Genomic DNA, 19,409 nt, shown 5'->3' on the forward strand with positions numbered 1-19,409 from the left:
AAGAGGCAAAACCAATTAAAGGAGCAGCTACCACCTACAAGAATACTGCCCAAAAGGGCATCCTCCATGACTAGATGATGATTAAAACACTCATATGGAATATTAGGTTTGTTAAGACACAACAGGCCTTTCAGAGAGTTATCAACATGCAAAGGGAACATGGTTTTTTTGTTATAGCACTTATGGAACCTTTTCAAAATCAAAGATTTATTCAAAACTACAGGAGGAGACTTGGCATGGATGTTGCCATTTCAAATGTCAATGGCAAGATATGACTTTTTCTGGATTCAGTAGTGCAATGGGAATTGGTAATTGACGCGGAACAACAACTTACTATCAGAGTCTATCATCAAGATATTGATAAATATATCATGATGACTTTCATATATGCAAAGTGCTCAGCACTGGACAAACTAAAATTATGGGACAGTTTATACTACCTTGCAAGTAATATGAAACTACCATGGCTAGTTGGAGGGGATTTTAATGTGCTTTTGAATGAAGAAGATAAAATTGGAGGGCTTCCAGTCTACCCTCCAGAATTTGAAGACTTTTCCTTCTGTGTAAATTCATGTGAACTCCTTGACACTGGGTACAAAGGAAGTCCCTTCACATGGTGGAATGTGTGGCCAAATGCAGAATGCATATTTAAAAGACTAGACAAAATCTTTGTCAATTCCCCATTCCAATCTCTATTCCCAACTACAGAGGTCGAACATCTTATTAGAACAGGCTCGGATCATGCACCTCTATTTATGACATGTGGTGAAGCGACTACCACATTTACTAAACCATTCAAATTTCAGAATTTCTGGACAAAACATACCTCTTTTAAGGAGGTGGTTCGATAGAATTGGCAGCCTGACATCTCAGGTGACCCCTTTTGGATGTTCAAACAGATATTAAAAAGAGTTAAGATTGCTCTTTCAAAATGGAGTATGCTCACTTACAGGGACATCCTCAAGCAACTAGATTTAAGGGAAGATGTGGTCAGAATAAAGGTAATACTTTTTGAAGAAGAACCCACAGTTGAGAATAGAATTGTACTTCAGAAGGCACAATCCAAATTAAAGAGATATCTGAGCATAGAGGAACAATATTGAAAACAGAAAGCAGGTTTGTCATGATTTGCAGAAGCAGACAGAAACACTAGATTCTTTCATGACGATGTCAATGATAAAAGGCAGAAACTCCAACTGAAGAGAATCCAGAACCATGATGGTAACTGGATTGAGTTGCAAGAACGGATGGCTGACGCAGCAGTCGAATTTTTCCAAAACCAGTTCACACAAGAAGATGATCATACAAGGTCTGAGCTCCTCAACAATGTACCCTCAATGGTGTCTTGTGATCAAAACATAGAACTTTGTAGAATTCCTACAATAAAGGAGGTAAAGGCAGCGGTTTTGCACTGAGCAGTGAAAGTGCAAGTGGACCAGATGGTTTCACAGGAATTTTCTTTAAAGAATGTTGGGATATAATAGGGGAGGACATGCATGAGATGCTGAAACTATTTTATGGATGAAGTTCCTTACTTAAGTCTATAACCCACACAAACCTTGTCTTGCTACCAAAAACATAATAGGTTCAAACATTTAACGACCTAAGGCCTATTAGCTTAAGCAATTTTGTAAATAAAGTTATCTCCAGAGTTGTTCATGATAGGCTGGAAAAAATACTACCTTCTTTGATCTCTTCCAATCAGTCAGGATTTGTCAAAGGGAGAAGTATATTTGAAACTATTCTGTTAACACAGGAGATTGTTACTTACATAAGATTAAGAGAAAAACCTGCTAATGTAGTTATCAAACTTAATATGGAAAAGGCTTATGATAGGGTCTCATGGAAGTATCTAATGCATATTTTGAGGAAAATGGGTTTTGCAGAATGCTTCATCAACATGATATGGAATTTAATTTCCAACAACTGGTGTTCTGTTCTAATTAATGGTCAAGCATCAGGATTATTTCACTCAACAAGAGGGGTAAAGCAAGGAGATCCTCTCTCTCCATCCCTATTCATTATCTCTTTAGAGGTTCTGTCTAGATCGTTAAATAAACTATTTGAAGACATGAGATTCAAGGGCTTTGGGATGCCTAAATGGGCTGATCCATTAAATCATTTGGCCTATGCAGACAATACTATAATATTTTCCTCTGCTGATCCATACTCTTTAAGGAAAATTGTAAAAGTTTTGTCCAAGTATGAGCACACTTCAGGACAAATGATCAATAAGACAAAGAGTTCCTTTTATATGCATTATAGTGTGTCCTCAATGGTGTCCAACTCGATAGGTACTATCACCGGATTTTCAAAGGGTGAATTTCCATTCACCTATCTTGGTTGGCCAATATTCTACACAAGAAGAAGGAAGGATTGTTACAATGACCTGATTAAAAATGTAAAGGCAAAACTGCACTCTTGGAAATGGAAGCCACTATCCTATGGGGGAAAATCTACATTAATCTCTAGTGTCCTACGGAGCATGCCAACGCACATCCTTTCTGTCATTGACCCTCCTAAAAATGTAATTGAACACCTTCATAAAGCCTTTGCGAGATTCTTCTGGAGTACCAAGGAAGAAAGTAGGAGTAGACATTGGACAAAATGGAAAAATCTATGCCTACCAAAGGAAGAAGGGGGTGTAGGTTTTAGATCACTGCATGATGTATTAAAAGCTTTATTTGCCAAATTGTGGTGGAAGTTTAGGACATCCAAGTCCTTATGGTCCAACTTTATGTGGAACAAGTACTGTAAAAAGGAAATCCCGACAACTGTCCAGTTTAGACAAGGATCTCATGTATGGAGGAAAATATTAGAGGCTAGGGAAGAGGTGGAGCACAAAATACTATGGAAAATGAATAGGGGTTCTGCTAATGTTTGGCATGAGAATTGGACTAGTCTGGGAGCTCTGTTCCATATTGTTCCAAATGACTATACAATTAATGAAGATATGTAGGAAGTAGCTGAATTTAGAGTGGATGATACCTGGGATGAGCAACTTCTAGCGCAATCTTTCCCTGCGAACATTGCTCAACATATCAGGCAAAAAGTCATATTTGGCACTACTGACGATTCCTGGGATGTTCCTAGATGGATGCCTTCACCCTCAGGAAATTTCTCTGTTAGTAGTGCTTGGAATATTTTGAGGCATAGAGATCATGTATATCCTTACTACAATAAGCTATGGACTAAAGGTATACCTTTTAAAATCTCATTCTTCTTATAGAGATTGTAGAAGGGGAAGATTCATACTAACGATTTGCAGAGAAGGAGTGGGTATTTGGTAGTGTCTAAGTGTTGGTGTTGTTCACAACCGCAAGAAGAGACTTTTCAACACTTGTTCCTAACTAGTGAAACTGCAACTAGAGTATGGAGAACACTTGTTCCTAACTAGTGAAACTGCAACTAGAGTATGGAGAAACATCCTTCAAGCAACAGGTTTAGTGGTCAATCTAGTACAGGTGCATCAAGTAATAAGAACATGGTGGAATGCAAAGTGCTGTCCTAAACTAATTTCATTATATCAGGCAGCTCCAACTGTAATCACATGGGAACTTTGGAAGAGGAGAAATACGATGAAGTATGGCAGTGCAATTTCTTGCAATAGGGTGATTCATGAAGTGAATAAGACTTTACATTATCTAGCAAGGATGAGGTACCTATGGCTGTCAAGAATTCCTCCTCTATGATCAGATATGATCAGCTTCTTTGAAGGCTTCAAGCCATATGTGGGGACTAAGACAGTTACACGGCAGCTTCCTTATGAAGGGTGGTTCAAATGAAATACTGATGGTGCATCAAGAGGAAATCCTGGTCCAAGCTCATATGGGTTTTGTGATCGAGATCATGCTGGCGATTTGGTGTTTGTGAAACCACAGTAGATAGGAGAGATAACTAATTTAGTGGCAGAAGCAAAGGCAATTGTGGAGGGGTTGGCATACTGTGTGGAAAGGCAGCAACATCCACTGATTATGGAGACTGATTCCTTAGCAATGAGGAAGATAATTGATGGCGAATGGGCAAATCCTTGGTGTATAGGTGCTGAAGTAAGGAAGATCAAGCATATAAAGAACAACTACAATGTTGTCTTTCAGTATGTACTAAGGGAAGGAAACATTGTTGCTGACTTTTTTGCTAACCTAGCTTTCAATTTTGCAGGTACACACACATTTCAGTCATTTAATGAATTGCCAAGTGCAGGAAAAAAACTGATCAACATGGACAAATCACAAATTCCTAACCTTCAGATTAGGATTGTGAAGAGAAGAGAACTCTATTAATGAGATCAACATATAAAACCTTGCCTTGTTTCTTAGAAATTATGGTGTCTCAACAATACAGGCAAGATCTCAAAGAAAAGTAGGCTAGTAAAACTCCACCAACTAGCATTCCTAATCATGCAATTGTTCTCACTTGTATGGTGTACATACTTGGTTGGTTATAATTATAACTAGCATTGCACAACACCAGACTATAGGGGATCTGTTGCAACCTCCTGTAAATGCTTGGCTGCATATACCAAAGACCTGCACTGCCTCTACAAAGTCATATTGGTTTGATTATTATTTTTGTCTCTCTCACTTTACTGGGCTATACACCAGTAGAGTGTAGATGCTTGAGTATTGTAAGCTAACTAAGGCAATAGCATGGTCAAATTGTTTCTGCACTTCTCCAGGGTTTTAAATAGGTTTCTGTCGTGACCATTTTGTTCTCAACAATATGTTGGCATGAGGTTATAAAAAATGTTGAATCTGCAGGTCAAATACATGCCAACTGAAGGGTGTAGATGCAATAATCTGGGAGCACAAACACATTTCATAAACCTGTTTGCTACATTTTGTAGGATAACAAGATCAGAAAACTGAGGCAAAGACTAGTCTCATACAGATACCAAATGATGCCATATTTGCTTGGTTATAAATGTTTTATCTCACTCTATTGGGCTTACATACACAATGCTTGAAGTGTGTAGATACCTGAGTAGTGGTGACTGTAATATGCCTGGCTACAGCATAATGCTCAACCAGCACTGCTTCTGTACAGAAGACAATCAAGAACTAATTAGCCATCAGCAGAACTAGTATTACTATGCCAGTTGGAGTTCCCAATACTTAGTGCTATGTGGGAATGTCTTGAAGATAGCCAACAAAGGAGTCACAATCCAGCACCAACAACATCCCTCATCATCATCAAAGTTATCAGCACACATAAATCCTGGGAGCACAATTTTACACCCTAACTTGGTTGTTTCATGTTGTAGGTATCAATAACAGGATCAGAAAACCGAGGCAAAGAATAGAGGCTCAACCTGCACTGCTTTTGCACAGAGACCAATCAAAAAATTGATTGGTCTTCAATGTCTGGCTGCTAGTAGAAGTTGCCACTGCCTTTTGCTATGTGGGAATGATTTAAAATGTTTGCTGCTTCCCAGAGGATAACAAGATCAGAAAACTGAGTCAAAGACTAGTTTCATACAGATATCAAAGGATGCCATATTTGTTTGGTTATAGTTGTCTTCTCTCACTCTACTGGGCTTACATACACAATGCTTGAAGGGTGTAGATACCTGAGTAATGGTGACCATAACATGCCTGGCTATATCAGAATGCTCAACCAGCACTGCTACTGCACAAAAGACAATCAAGAATTGAATGCTCAACCAATTACTATGCCAGTTGGAGTTGCCAATACTTAGCGCTATGTGGGAATGACTTGAAAATAACAAACAAGAGAATCACAATCCAACACCAACAACAGCCCTCATCAATCAAAGTTATCAACACACACACATCCTGGGAACACAATTTTGCATCCTAACTTGGTTGCTTCATGTTGCAGGTATCAATAACAGGATCAGAAAGCTGAGGTAAAAAATAGAGGCTCAACCTGCACTACTTTTTACACAGAAGTCTATCACAAAACTGATTGGTCTTCAGCAGAATCAGTACTTCTGTTACAATGTTTGGATGCTAGGTGAAGTTGCCACTGCCTTTTGCTATGTGGGAATGATTTAAAGATAACCAACAAGAGAATCACAAACAAGCACCAACAACAACCTTTCTTCACCATTCACCACCCAGTCATCTTCAAAATTTTCAACACACACAGGAACCTGGAGTAGAACACTACATCCTAACTTGTTTGCTTTATCTTGCAGAGTTCATAGACAGGATAATACTGCTTTGGCAAGTATACAGAGGGGTGTTGACAGTACAAATAATCAGTAGAATACTAGTTCAACACAGCATATGTTTGCTGCTCCTCTAAAAACTTTTATAATGCCTATTGGTGCTAGCATCAACTCCCAGAGGTATTAGCATATTGCAATGCTCATTATGGGAGTCTCTCAGCACATTACAACAACCAAATATCGGCAACGCAAATGACAACACAATCATGCTACCCAAATCATTTTCAATATGACTGAAGTGGTCAGTAATTTGCTGTACATACATAGAAACAACATAGATATCAGTACAAGTCAGGATCAGAAAAATGGAAGCTATCCTGCTATACATCACAAGCAATTTGACTTGGACATAAATTAGATGCACATACACAGACAGTTATCACATGGCCTGATCTTGACTACTGTGTATTACTTGTGTGATATTAGACCATCTCTCAGTGGTATTAGCATGTTATCATGCTCAGTCTGGGGGTGGTGTAACACCATATAGAACCATGGAGTCAAGCAGCCATCTCATAGATACGGATTATACTAAATGTGATTGCATTTATACACACTATATGGCTGCACATGAACATCCTCTTTGTGTATTATTTATTGGTACTGGTATATCAAACTGAGGATACCTACCCACATGAAATACAAGAAAAACTGCTGCTTACGTCTATTTTTTGGTATTGACAGTATAGTGTCATATCATTATCCAGTGGTATTAGTGTGCATGCATGCTCAATCCGGAGATGAAAAGACACTATATTGTCTTCATGTATCAAGCTGGCAGATCTGTCTCTAGTAAGTTTTCATCTCAAATTCATGCTCAATGTATCAACAATGATGCTAGAATTTTTAGCCCCAAGAACACAATGTCCAAAATGCTTTGCTCGACAACTACTGGATTTAAACATACCTACTCCTTGGATTGCAACAAATGGTGCGTGGTGAGAGCTTTGTAGGTGCTACAACAAATTGTTGGCAACTGGTGTGTACATTCACAATCGTCGGCAATACTTGGATGCTTCAAATTACTAGCCTTGTAGTTTCCATCGTTTATTACGTTACTTCTACATTCTTTTGTTTGTAGGTTATTTAAACATTTTGTAATTTTTACCCAGTTGGGGATTTATTATATATAATAGCTACTAGGGTAATAACCTAGTAGTATATTTGCTAAAAAAACATTTAGTGATTTGGGGTAAAAAATTGGGGAAACATTGACAAAAGTTCTTAGGCCGAGTTTTTGGTTTTTGATCGGGATTTTGGCATCGAATTCAGATAATTTTGGCATGAGTGAACTCGTGAGTGAATGGGTGTTCATATTTTGTGACTTTTATCCAATTCCGATACGGGGGCCCGGGGAGGCATTTTAGGGAGATTTTCTAATTTCTTACTTTAACTTTGATTTCATTAGCTAGATTAGTTCCTTGTAGTTATATTTATGTTATGTAATTGATTTTGGCTAGATTTGGGCCATTCAGAGTCGGATATTCGTGGAAAAGGCATTGTCACCGATTGATTGAGCTTGGTTCGAGGTAAGTGGCTTGCCTAACCTTGTGTGGGGGAAATCCCCTTAGGATTTGGTACTGTCGTGATATATGAGCGTCGTGTATGTGAGGTGACGAGTACGTACATGGTCTATTTGTTGTAAAAACCCGATTTATATTTAGTTTTCCTTTAATTTGAGTTATACTGTTTAAATGAGTATTAGTCTGTTTTCATTCTTAATTGAGCTATTCCAATATGTGCAGTTATCCTGTTTAGTCTAATATCGCATATCTACGTTCTTTAACTGCTTATTTGAACTCTGTGAAGCATGCCTAGTTTATTTTCTGCTTTTCCTTGTTCTTTTATCAGTATAACTATAGAAATCTTGCTAGTAACTATTGTATTTGTCGGTTTGAGCTGTGTGTTTACTTTTGAGACTACGAGGCGGTACCTCAGGAGTTCTCCCTGTATATTTTCTTTTGAGACTACGAGGCAGTTCCTCGGGAGTTCTCCTTGTACATTTATTTTTGAGATAACGAGGCGGTTCCTCGGGAGTTCTCCCTGTATTTTTAATTTTGAGACTACGAGGCGGTTCCTCGCCAGTGCTCTCTGCATATTTACTTTTGAGACTACAAGGCGGTACCTCGAGAGTTCTCCCTGTTTATTTATTTTGGGACTACGAGACGGTATCTCGGAAGATCCCCTGATGTTAACCCCTATGTGTTGCATTGTTGCCTTGCTGTGTTTCCTTTTGTGAAATTCTAGTCTCTTATTATACTGCATATTCTCAGGCTTTATTTATTATATAGCAGTGGGCCTGACCTAACCTCGTCATTACTCGAACGAGGTTAGGCTTGGCACTTACTAGGTATCGTTGTGGTCTACTCATGCTACTCTTTTGCACATGTTTTGTGTGCAGATCTAGGTACTACTTATCAGCCACGCTATTAGCTGAGAGTGCTTGCTGCTGTACGAAGACTTCAAGGTACATCTGCCGCGCCCGCAGATCCTCGTAGTCCCCCTCTATTCCCCTATGTTCATTCTTTCCTTATTTCTATAGACAATGATGTATAGAACAGTTAGAATCTCATAGAAGCTTGTGACTTACGGTGTTCCGGGTCTTGGAAGTGTTTTGTATATTTCGAGAGTTGATTATTGTATATGTCGAGCGGCATCTCAATTGCTTATTAAAATATTTGTTACTATTAGTTGTTAATTTTTTTTATTTTTTTCATTTCTTTTCTCCAAGTGTTAGGCTTACCTTGTTGTAGAGACTAGGTGTCATCACGATAATTTACGGAGGGAGAATTTGGGTCATGACATAAGTGCGGATAGGAAACTTAATCTCAATTGAGATGGTGTTGTCGAACCTATATTGGTTGCGGTGATGTGGTATCACCCGCGAGTATAGGTGTAAAAGTGAAATTAGCAATTTGATAACCTCAGAAGAATTTTTAGCATATTTGAGGATGAACGTTTGTTTAAGAGGTGAAGGATGTAACGACCCGACTTGTCGTTTTGAGAATTAGCGTCCCGTTCAGAGGCTTAAGATTTCAAGAAACCTCGTAATACATATTATGACTTGCGTGTGTGGTTGAGTTTGGTTTTCGGACGATTCGGGATCAAATTGGGAGAACAAATCTTATTTAAGAAGCTTAAAAGAAAAGAATTGATCGGAGAATCGACTTTTGTACAAACGACTCCGGAATGGAGTTTTGATGGTTCCAATAGCTCCGTACGACGATTTCGTACTTAGGTGTATGTACGGATTTGGTTTTGGAAGTCCGTAGGGCAATTTGACGCATTTTGGCGAAAGTTGAAAAATGGAAGATTTTTCAAAAGTTTGACCGGGAATTGACTTTATTGATATCGGGGTCGATATTTAATTCCGAAAATTTGAACAGGTCCATTATGTCATTTATGACTTGTGTGCAAAAATTTGAAGTCAATCGGACTTGATTTGATAGGTTTCGACATCGAACGTAGAAGTTGGAATTCGATAGTTTCATTTAAGCTTGAATTGGTGTATGATTCATGTTTTAGTGTTGTTTGATGTAATTTGAGGCATCGACTAAGTTCGTATGATGTTTTAGGACTTGTTGGTATATTTGGTCGAGGTCCCGAGGGCCTCGGGTGGATTTCGGATGGTTAACAGAATTTAATTTGGATATTTCTAGGATGTTTCGACGTCGTTTCTTCAAGAATAAGTGGTATAACATTAACCAAATGAACTCTAAATTCATTTTTAATTGAATCATTAGATCCGTATTGAAATTTTGGAGCCATAGCAAAAAGAATCGTCGCATTCGGATATCGTATGAGAGAGTTATGCCCATTTCCGTGTCGGGAAATATTTCTCGTCGTAATCAGCGTCCAGGGTAGCGTGGGGCGCTATCCCTGACGCAGGGACTTCTGGAGTTCTGGAAACGGCGCCACAGGCAGCGCCCCTCGCCACCTGTGGCGCTACAAACATCAGGGGGTCTATAAACGGGGCTTTTCTGCCATATTTGACAAAAATAGACTTGGGGAGCTCGGTTTGGGCGATTTGCAGAGGCAAATTTCATCACACAACTTAGGGTAAGTGTTCTTGACTCCCTTGTGATTATATTTCATGAATCTATGGTTATATTCATCGTTTAATTTGAGTTTTGATGGAAGAAATTGATATTTTTGCAAAATCTTTCAAAAATAATTTTTTTTGATTTGGAGGTCAATTCGTTATCGGAAATTGATAAAATTGGTATGATAGAACTCGTATCGGAATTGGTGTTTAGATTTCATGAAAATGTTGTTGGGTTCCGAGAGACGGGCCCCGCGTTGACTTTGGTTTACTTTTTAATGTGAAATTTTAAGTCGACGTTTTATTATCCGGAATTATTTCCGATGAATTTTAATGAAGTTATACAATTTATTTGGATAGATTTGAGATGTCCGGAGGTCAATTCAAGCAATAAGGCTATTTTGGAATATCGGCCTAACTACAAAAAGGTAAGTATCTTGCCTAACCTTAAGTGGGAGAATTACCCCTTAGGCATTGAGTCTTATGTGGGAATTGTGTAATTGAAAACCATGTACGCGAGGTGACGAGTACGTACTTGGTTTATATGTGCAAATTATATCAGTGAAAATTCGTAGACGCCCTTATGTATTAGATTGAAAAAATTGTTAGAGCTTAGTAAATCTTTGATTTGTCATGCCTCATTCCATGTTTGTCGAGTTTGTATTTTATATGTTAATTTGGGGTGATTGCCACTTGGATTTTTATATGAATTTCGTGTATTTGTTGATTTGATATTTTCTTGGAGTTAATTTCATTATAGATTTCTTATCTGCAAATTATTAATTAAATTTAAAAAGAGGCATTAGTATATTTATCAAAAAATTGGATTTAAGAAGGCGTTGTTCTATGCTGAGTTACTTTTCCATCTCTATTGTTGTTTTTGAGGTTTTATATACATTTTGTAGAGCCTTGGCCTATTTGTTGATAAATTTATTGATTTTGCTACATATTTGGAATTTAGTTGTGGTCAGTGGGCAAATTGTGATATGAATTATTGTGTTGTGTTGTCGTTTAAACACTCTCCTTGATGTTATTTATGCTTCCTACCTTGCTTGTTAATGATATACATGTACTTGGTAAGGAAGAGTGTAAAGCACGAAGGGTGATGCCATGACATTTCAATTATATTATCATGTGAGGGAGAGTGTAAAGCACGAAGGGTGATGCCGTGCCATTTGAGAGTGTAAAGCACGAAGGATGATGCCGTGCCATTTGAGAGTGTAAAGCACAAAGGGTGATGCCGTGTCATTTCAATTATCTTATCATGTGAGGATGAGAGTAAAAGCATGAAGGGTGATGCCGTGCCATTATTTTTATATTATCATATGTTCATGGCACGAAGGGTGTTTTCGTGCAGGCGAGGATAAGAGACATACATTATAATGTGATATATTTTCGTTGTGTATGCATTCATGCCTTTATCTTGAGATGTTATTGTGCACCTATGTTTTCTATATGACTTGTAGTCATTGTTGCTTTCTATGTGCCTCCCACTTTATTTCTTTTATTGTTATTGGCATTCTCCCACCTAGTTGGTACTGTTATATGTATGCTCTGTGAGATAGAGATAAATGCACGAACGGTGTTGTCGTACAAATTGCATTATGCTATTTCAAATAAGTGATAAGTAAATTCGTGAAGTTAAGAGGGTAAGTAAGTCAAAGAAAATGAATTTTGTTGAGGTTTGACATTTTGTGATAAAATACGGCCCGAGCTAAAATACCCGGTATTTATGGACTAGTACCATACAAGGTATCCCATGGCCATGATAGTAAGGTGTATAAGGTGTGTTAAAAGTGAGTAATATTTTAAGTAATTTGAGATAATTCTTAATTATGTGGGTAATTGGTTAATTATTGGTTAATGGGAGATTAACAAGTTGATTAAGGAATTGTGGATAATTAACTAAGGTCTTTTGATAAGCTCAAGGTATAGAAACGTGGCAGCCAATTATGTTCAAATTAATGACTCTTAATGTCACATGAAAGGTGGCAAAATTTGAAGAAATTATTGGCCAACTAAGCCATCAAGTGGGGCCCACTCCCAAAGGTTAAGAAATCCTTTCTAAGTCATTTGGTAAATCTCTACAATACCAAGAAAGCTTCAGCCAAACGCATAGAAACGTTACCATCCAAATCACTTTCTAATCCAAGAAACATAGCAACTTTAATTCACTTTTCAAATAGCAACGTTGTTGCAAAATTCTTAAGGAAAGGTTTCGGCTAAGGTTTTCTTTGCATAAGCAACGTGATTGCTTCGATATTTTCATACAACTTATTCTGTGTTTTGTCGCAATTAACATACGTTTAAGGAATTGTCAAGAGAATCGGCTCAGGTATGTTAAGGTTATCCCTTCTTTCTTTTTATCATGACCCAAATGATACTGAAAGGACTTAGATTTATACATATGGATAAGCAACAAGAGTAAGCTGGAATTTGATAGCAGACCTCCGCAACGCTAAATCGAAGTAAGAATTATGGTATAGTATGCCCTACTTAGATATAGTAAAGCTAATGATGCCTAGAGGGACATCTTGACATAATTTTTATATGTTCACAAAGTGAAGCCTAGAGATTGGCCAAAAGCTGGAGGAAAGAGAAGAGAAGAGTCACATAGGCACACATACAAAGTTAGAGTCGTAAAGGCTGCATGATAGAAGGTAGCAACAGTTACAAGATTAGAAGAATTCCGACTACAAGTCGTGGTGTGAGAAAGAGGCTTAAATGGGGGAATGCCCTAGCCTTTGGGATTCATTCACAGAACAGTTGCCTAAATGGCAAGAAGAGCATTAAAATATTCGCAAGAGCTATGGGTTATGAGAATGATAAGTGCATCAATCAACATTCGAGGACGAATGTTCCAAAGGGGGGAATGATGTTACACACCATGTTTTTGTACGTAAAAGTATGCCATAAGAAAATTGGTGAAAGCTCGAAAATGAGATATTATATCACGTATTTTCGTACGTTAAAGTTTCGTCGTAAGTCAATCAACGTAAGTTCGGGAATAGGATTATTTTGAGATTATAAGCATTATGCTATTTCAAACAAGTGATGAGTAAATTCGTGAAGTTGAGAGGGTAAGCAAGTCGAAGAAAATGAATTTCGTCGAGTTTTGACATTTTGGGATAAAATAAGGCCCAAGCTAAAATACCTGATATTTATGGACTAGTACCATACAAGGTACCCCATGGCCATGATAGTAAGGTGTATAAGGTGTGTTAAAAGTGAGTAGTATTTTAAATAATTTGAGATAATTCTTAATTATGTGGGTAATTGGTTATTTATTGGTTAATGGGAGATAAACAAGTTGATTAAGGAATTGTGGATAATTAACTAAGGTCTTTGGATGAGCTCAAGGTGTAGAAACGTGGAAGCCAATTATGTTCAAATTAATGACTCTTAATGTCACATGAAAGGCGGCAAAATTTGAAGAAATTATTGTCCGATTAAGCCATCAAATGGGGCCCACTCCCAAAGGTTAAGAAATCCTTTCTAAGTAATTTTGTAAATCTCTACAATAACAAGAAAGCTTCAGCCAAACACATAGAAACGTTACCATCCAAATCACTTTCTAATCCAAGAAACATAGTAACTTTAATTCACTTTTCAAATAGCAACGTTGTTGCAAAATTCTTAAGGAAAGGTTTCGGCCAAGATTTTCTTTGCATAAGCAACGTGATTGCTTCGATCTTTTCACACAACTTGTTTTGTGTCGTGTACGTGAAAGATTGTACGGCCTTGTCAGCCTATGTTTTGAGTTTATAAAAGATCTTGTTGGCCTATTAGGCCCGTATGTCACGTGTATATGATGATGTAATAACAAAGATACGTTACGTTGGTACTCGGTTGAGTAAGGTACCGGGTGCCCGTCGCGGCCCATCGGTTTGGGTCATGACACACATGGTGACTTTTACTTGAAAGAATTATATTCGAAAGATACTTACTTGAAAGAATTATATACGAAAGATACTTACTCGAAAGAATTATATTCGAAAGATACTTACTTGAAAGAATTATACTCGAAAGGCATTTACTTGAAAGAACTATATTCAAAAGATATTTATTTGAGTGAAGTATATTCGGGATATATTTAATTGTACGGATTACATTCTAAAGATTTTTATTTGAAAAACTTATAGATAAGAGATGTATATTTTGAAGGACTTGATTAATTGGATGTACTTGTGTTTATTATCCGTTTGAGCAATATTTATGGTGTTCTTGTTGTCTTGTTGTTTATGTCATAAGTTGATTATTGTTGCCCTCACTGCTATTTGTCTTTCTATTATCTTTGTATGCTATATTGCACAGGTTATTTGACTAGTCAGTGTCTTGACTGTACCTCGTCACTACTCCACTGATGTTAGTCTTGATACGTATTGGGTACCGACTATGGTGTACTCATATTATACTTCTGCACATTTTTATGCAGAGCCATGTATTGGAGATATCAGACTCGGACAGAGTTAGTGTGTTGATCGCAAGAATTTAAGGTAGAGTTGTTTGGTCGTCGCAGTCCTTTGGAGTCTTCCTATTTTATTGTATTGTTAACTTTTATTCGAACAGTATTGTATATTCGATCCTTGAGATCATTTTATGTATTCAGTTAGAGTTAGTGACTCAGTATTATCAGTCTTGGGAGGTTGTTATAATTATTTCCGTTGTTGGTATCGATATAAAATAAAAGGGCTTGAATTGTTATTAAAAATTGGCTTACTTAGTCTTAGAGACTAAGTGCCATCACTACGCCTGTGGTGAGATTTTGGGTCGTGATATTTAAAGAAATAAAAATATCATTTTTCAAAAAGAGAGATATTTATTCGAAACACTTTTATTTTGGGTGTGTTGGGGGGGAAGGGTTGATAATTATATTTTTGACTTTTTAAATCGTAAAATTTTTATTATGAAAATTTTCATCTCTAGATTCCCCATCAATAGTTTTGAATTTTTGTGAATATACTCATTTATATATGCGGCATATTCAATTGATTTTGGTTTCTAAAAACAATTCTTTCATTTTGTTTTTAAAGAAATACCACCTTAAAATCTTAATAGGTAATATTTGAGTAGTTACTTAATTATATATGTCGTAATTGCTTTTATTGGGGAATAAAATGCTAGTTGATTAGTAATTCTCACCAACTTAAGGTTCTCATATGATACAAACTTCTTGGAACATTGTTAATTTACCAATATTCAAGGAATGCCAACATTTTGCTTATATACCAAAACTTAGAGTAGCAATTTTTAGGTGACTTTATGTAACGACCCAAAATTAACCTAGTCGTAATGGCACCTAATCCAACCCGTCAAGTAAGCCAATTAACAACTATCCAATTTAGATGAGATTTATTAAGAAAATAAAGGATAATAAAACTGCTTTTATACAAGAATTCTCAAGGACTGGTAGTACAAATCATGAGCTTCTAAGATTAGAATTTACAAAGCTGGTATGAAATAAGTACATCATATGTTTGAAATGTACATAAACAGATTTTTATAAATTTAAGGCTACTTTGAACAAGAGGCAGCTACCAACAGAACGCAGGTACGTCTTCAAATTCCGCTCCCGTCTATCACAACAACATCAACATCTAATATCTGTACGCAAGGTGCAGAAGTGTAGTATAACAGTGAAAACCCAAATCTTTTACCGAAAACACCAAAATATGAGTAAGTTTGTAAAATCGTGATTTTCCTTCCAAAACTTTTCAACAGGTAAATGTTTCAATATCCAATGGCATGAGGAAAAGTACATCTCTCTGCCTGCATGTCAATGTATATGAGAAGTCATGAATGAAATGATACCGTACAACATGAGGAAAAGTGCGTCTCTATGCTTGTATGTCAAGTGCGAATGTCAATGCAGTACAACATAGTGAACAACCATATGCATACTCTCAGAGTATTAATCCACTTTGTCCTCCCAATCACTCGGCACTCGCACTTAATAGGTACCTCCGCTCACAGGGTGTGTGTGTAGACTTCGGAGGGGCTCCTTCCGCTCAAGCGCTATAATTCGCACGGACAACTCACGTGCTGCACGGACAACTCACATGCTATAATATCAATATCTGGATCCGTACAAACAACTCACGTGTTGCACGGACAACTCACGTGCTATAGTATCAATATATGGATCCACACGGACAACTCACATGTCATAGTATAAATATCTGAATCTGCATGGACAACTCACGTGTTGCACAAATGCCATAGTATCAATAACTTCATAATCAGGCGCTCGACCTCACTCAGTCAGCAATCTCTCCTGTCTCTCAGCCCATAATGCCATGAAACTAGCCCAACAATGATGATATGATGTGTCAATATATAGCAACAGAGACTGAGATATGATATGAAATGAATGAACATGACTGAGTATGAAATTACAATTTAAACATATAATTCGACAGCAGAAATAACCTTAGTTGGTCCACAATAATACCAGCATTTTCCTAAGCATGATCTCTAATATGAGTCACAGCTTAATTTCTCTAACACATAAAAACACATGGAAAAATACAAGTTAATTGACTATACAACTCTACAAAATCAACTGAGTCTCAATTCTACGGTGCACGCCCACACGCCTATCACCTAGCATGTGCGTCACCTCCAAACAATTCACATAACACGTATAACCAGGGTTCATACCCTCAGCTCCAAGTTTAGAAGAGTTACTTACCTCGAACAAGCCGAGTCCAATATCGAGCAAGCTAAACAATGCTCCAGAAATTCCATTCTGCGCGTATCAACTTCCGAACGGTACGAATCTAGTCACAATTAATTCGATTCAGTCAACACAATTATAGAAATTAATTCCATATGAAAATACTAATTTTCTCACAAAATCCGAAATTACACTAAAAAATCGCCAGTGGGGCCCATGTCTCGGAATCCGACAAAACTTATAAAATCTGATAACCCATTCAATTACGAGTTCAACCATACAAATTTCACTCAAATCCGACTCCGAATCGGTATTCAAAACTCAAAAATTCATTTTATAAAATTATAGAAATTTCTTCCGATTTCTCTTGAAAAATCAATAATCTAAAGCCAAAAATGAAGATTAATCCATGGAATATAATCACAAGTTAGTCAAGAATGCTTACCCCATGTTTCGTGGTGGAATTCCTCTCCAAAATCACTAAATCCTGAGGTTCCCAACTAAAAACACGAAAATGGTGGCTCTAATGTCCGAAATAGAGGACTTATAACACTGCCCCGAATTCCTTCTTCGCGTTCGCGAGCATCCCATCGTGTTTGCGATGAACAAATTCTCAAAAGCTATTTCCAAACTCTTTTCAGACATCCTCTAGTATAATGGTCATAACTTTGTTTATACTACTCCAAATGATAAATGGTTTGACTTTATGGAAACTAGACATCCGGGGATACAACTATCATTTGTTGATAATCTCCCAATTTCTTATAGATTGTGAGATATAATCTTCCAAAGTCAGCACTGTGCAACAGAGATTTTCAAACTCTTCCTAGACATCCTGTAGTGTATCCATAACCTTTTGTACACAACTCCAAATGACTAATGGTTTAACTTTCTCACAACTAGACATCAAGGGCTACAAATTCCATTTGGATCATCTCTAGATTCCTTATAGATTGTGAGATATAAGCTTCCAAAGTCAAATGACAAATATCAGGAATTCCTTCTTCGTGAATGCGAAGAACAAAGTCCAAGCAGCTAAATCCTTTTTCGTGAACGCGAAGAACAACACCAGACATCAGAAAACCAACATCCAAAGTAGCCCAAAATGATTCGATAACACCCGAAACATACCCAAAACACACCCGAGGCCCTCGGGACCCCAACCAAATATACCAACAAGTCCTAAAACATCATACGAACTTAGTCGAGGCCTCAAATCATATCAAACAACGCTAAAAATACGAATTGCACCCCAATTCAAGGCTAATAAAATTAAGAAACTCCTACTTCTACATTCGATGCCGAAACATATCAAATCAAGTCTGATTGACCTCAAATTTTGCACACAAGTCATAAATAAAATAACAGACCTATTTCAATTTCCATAATATTTCGACCCCGATATCAAAAAGTCAACTCCCGGTCAAACTTCCAAACATAAATTTCCTACTTTCGCCATTTTAAGCCTAATTTAACTACGGACTTTTAAATAATTTTTCGGACACACTCCTAAGTCCAAAATCACCATACAGAGCTATTAGAATCATCAAAACTCTATTCCGGGGTCATTTACACATAAGTCAACATCCGGTCAACTATTTAAACTTAAGCTTTAAATCTTGGAACTAAGTGTTCCAATTCATTCTGAAACCTCTCCGATGAGTCACAAAATTATAATTGAACACAGGATAAGCAGTAAATGGGGGAACGGGGCTGTAATACTCAAAACGACCATCCGGGTCGTTACATTATCCCCCACTTAAACATACGTTCATCCTCGAACATGCCAAGAGTTGTTCCTAAGCCTTCAAATCACTGTTCCACTCTACCATGCATATACCCGGGTGTGACCCCTCGTCACCCTATTCCATATAGGTCTAACCACACAACATAAATGAAGATGATTAATTTAACCTTGGCCCGTGAACCTTGGAATTAAATTTTCAACATTCGGAATTTCTTTTCAAGACCCAAATCTCACATCTACACCCTGTATATATCTGAAAAAATTGTATCAAGCCATAGCCATAACCCAAGATGTAATAACATGATATACCACACAACTCGCATACTCGCGGTACCATTCATGATCATAGTAACTATTCAAAACCAATCCGGTACTAGTATTAAACCCCATATAAAACAAAACCTCATTGCAAAACCTTCGTACACTGCTGATAATGAAAGAAGCACACGAAATCTCATGACCCTTTATCAGATCAACAAGTCATGGAGCTCTCTCGCCCCAACTAGAACCAAATCGCTTTCTATGCCTACTTTCAATATTATTCTACCAAATATACCGTAATTAAATCTGATAGTACTCATTCTAGGTCCAATGACCTCGTCTCATCAAACACAACCATTTTATTGGCTTGCAACCTCAACACAACCTAATATTTATAACCAACTCCTCAATTTTTATGAAGAGGATAACCATAGGTGCATGCGCACAATTCCTCAAATATGCTGCTCAAATAATTTTTTATCGTAGAGAA

General features: G+C 37.3%; 1 protein-coding gene across 1 annotated transcript; it reads left to right on the plus strand.

Annotated features, from left to right (window-relative positions):
• Positions 1 to 374: 374 nt before the first annotated feature.
• On the plus strand, positions 375 to 4,283 carry LOC142169603 (uncharacterized). The gene is made up of 7 exons (XM_075231489.1): positions 375 to 839; positions 953 to 1,001; positions 1,135 to 1,309; positions 1,651 to 2,878; positions 2,960 to 3,197; positions 3,531 to 3,583; positions 3,885 to 4,283. Exons 1-7 carry the CDS (start codon positions 375 to 377, stop codon positions 4,281 to 4,283), a joined length of 2,607 nt encoding a protein of 868 aa, XP_075087590.1.
• Positions 4,284 to 19,409: the final 15,126 nt, after the last annotated feature.

Source organism: Nicotiana tabacum, chromosome 15 (genome assembly GCF_000715075.1).
Source record: "Nicotiana tabacum cultivar K326 chromosome 15, ASM71507v2, whole genome shotgun sequence".
Classification (NCBI taxonomy): domain Eukaryota; kingdom Viridiplantae; phylum Streptophyta; class Magnoliopsida; order Solanales; family Solanaceae; genus Nicotiana; species Nicotiana tabacum.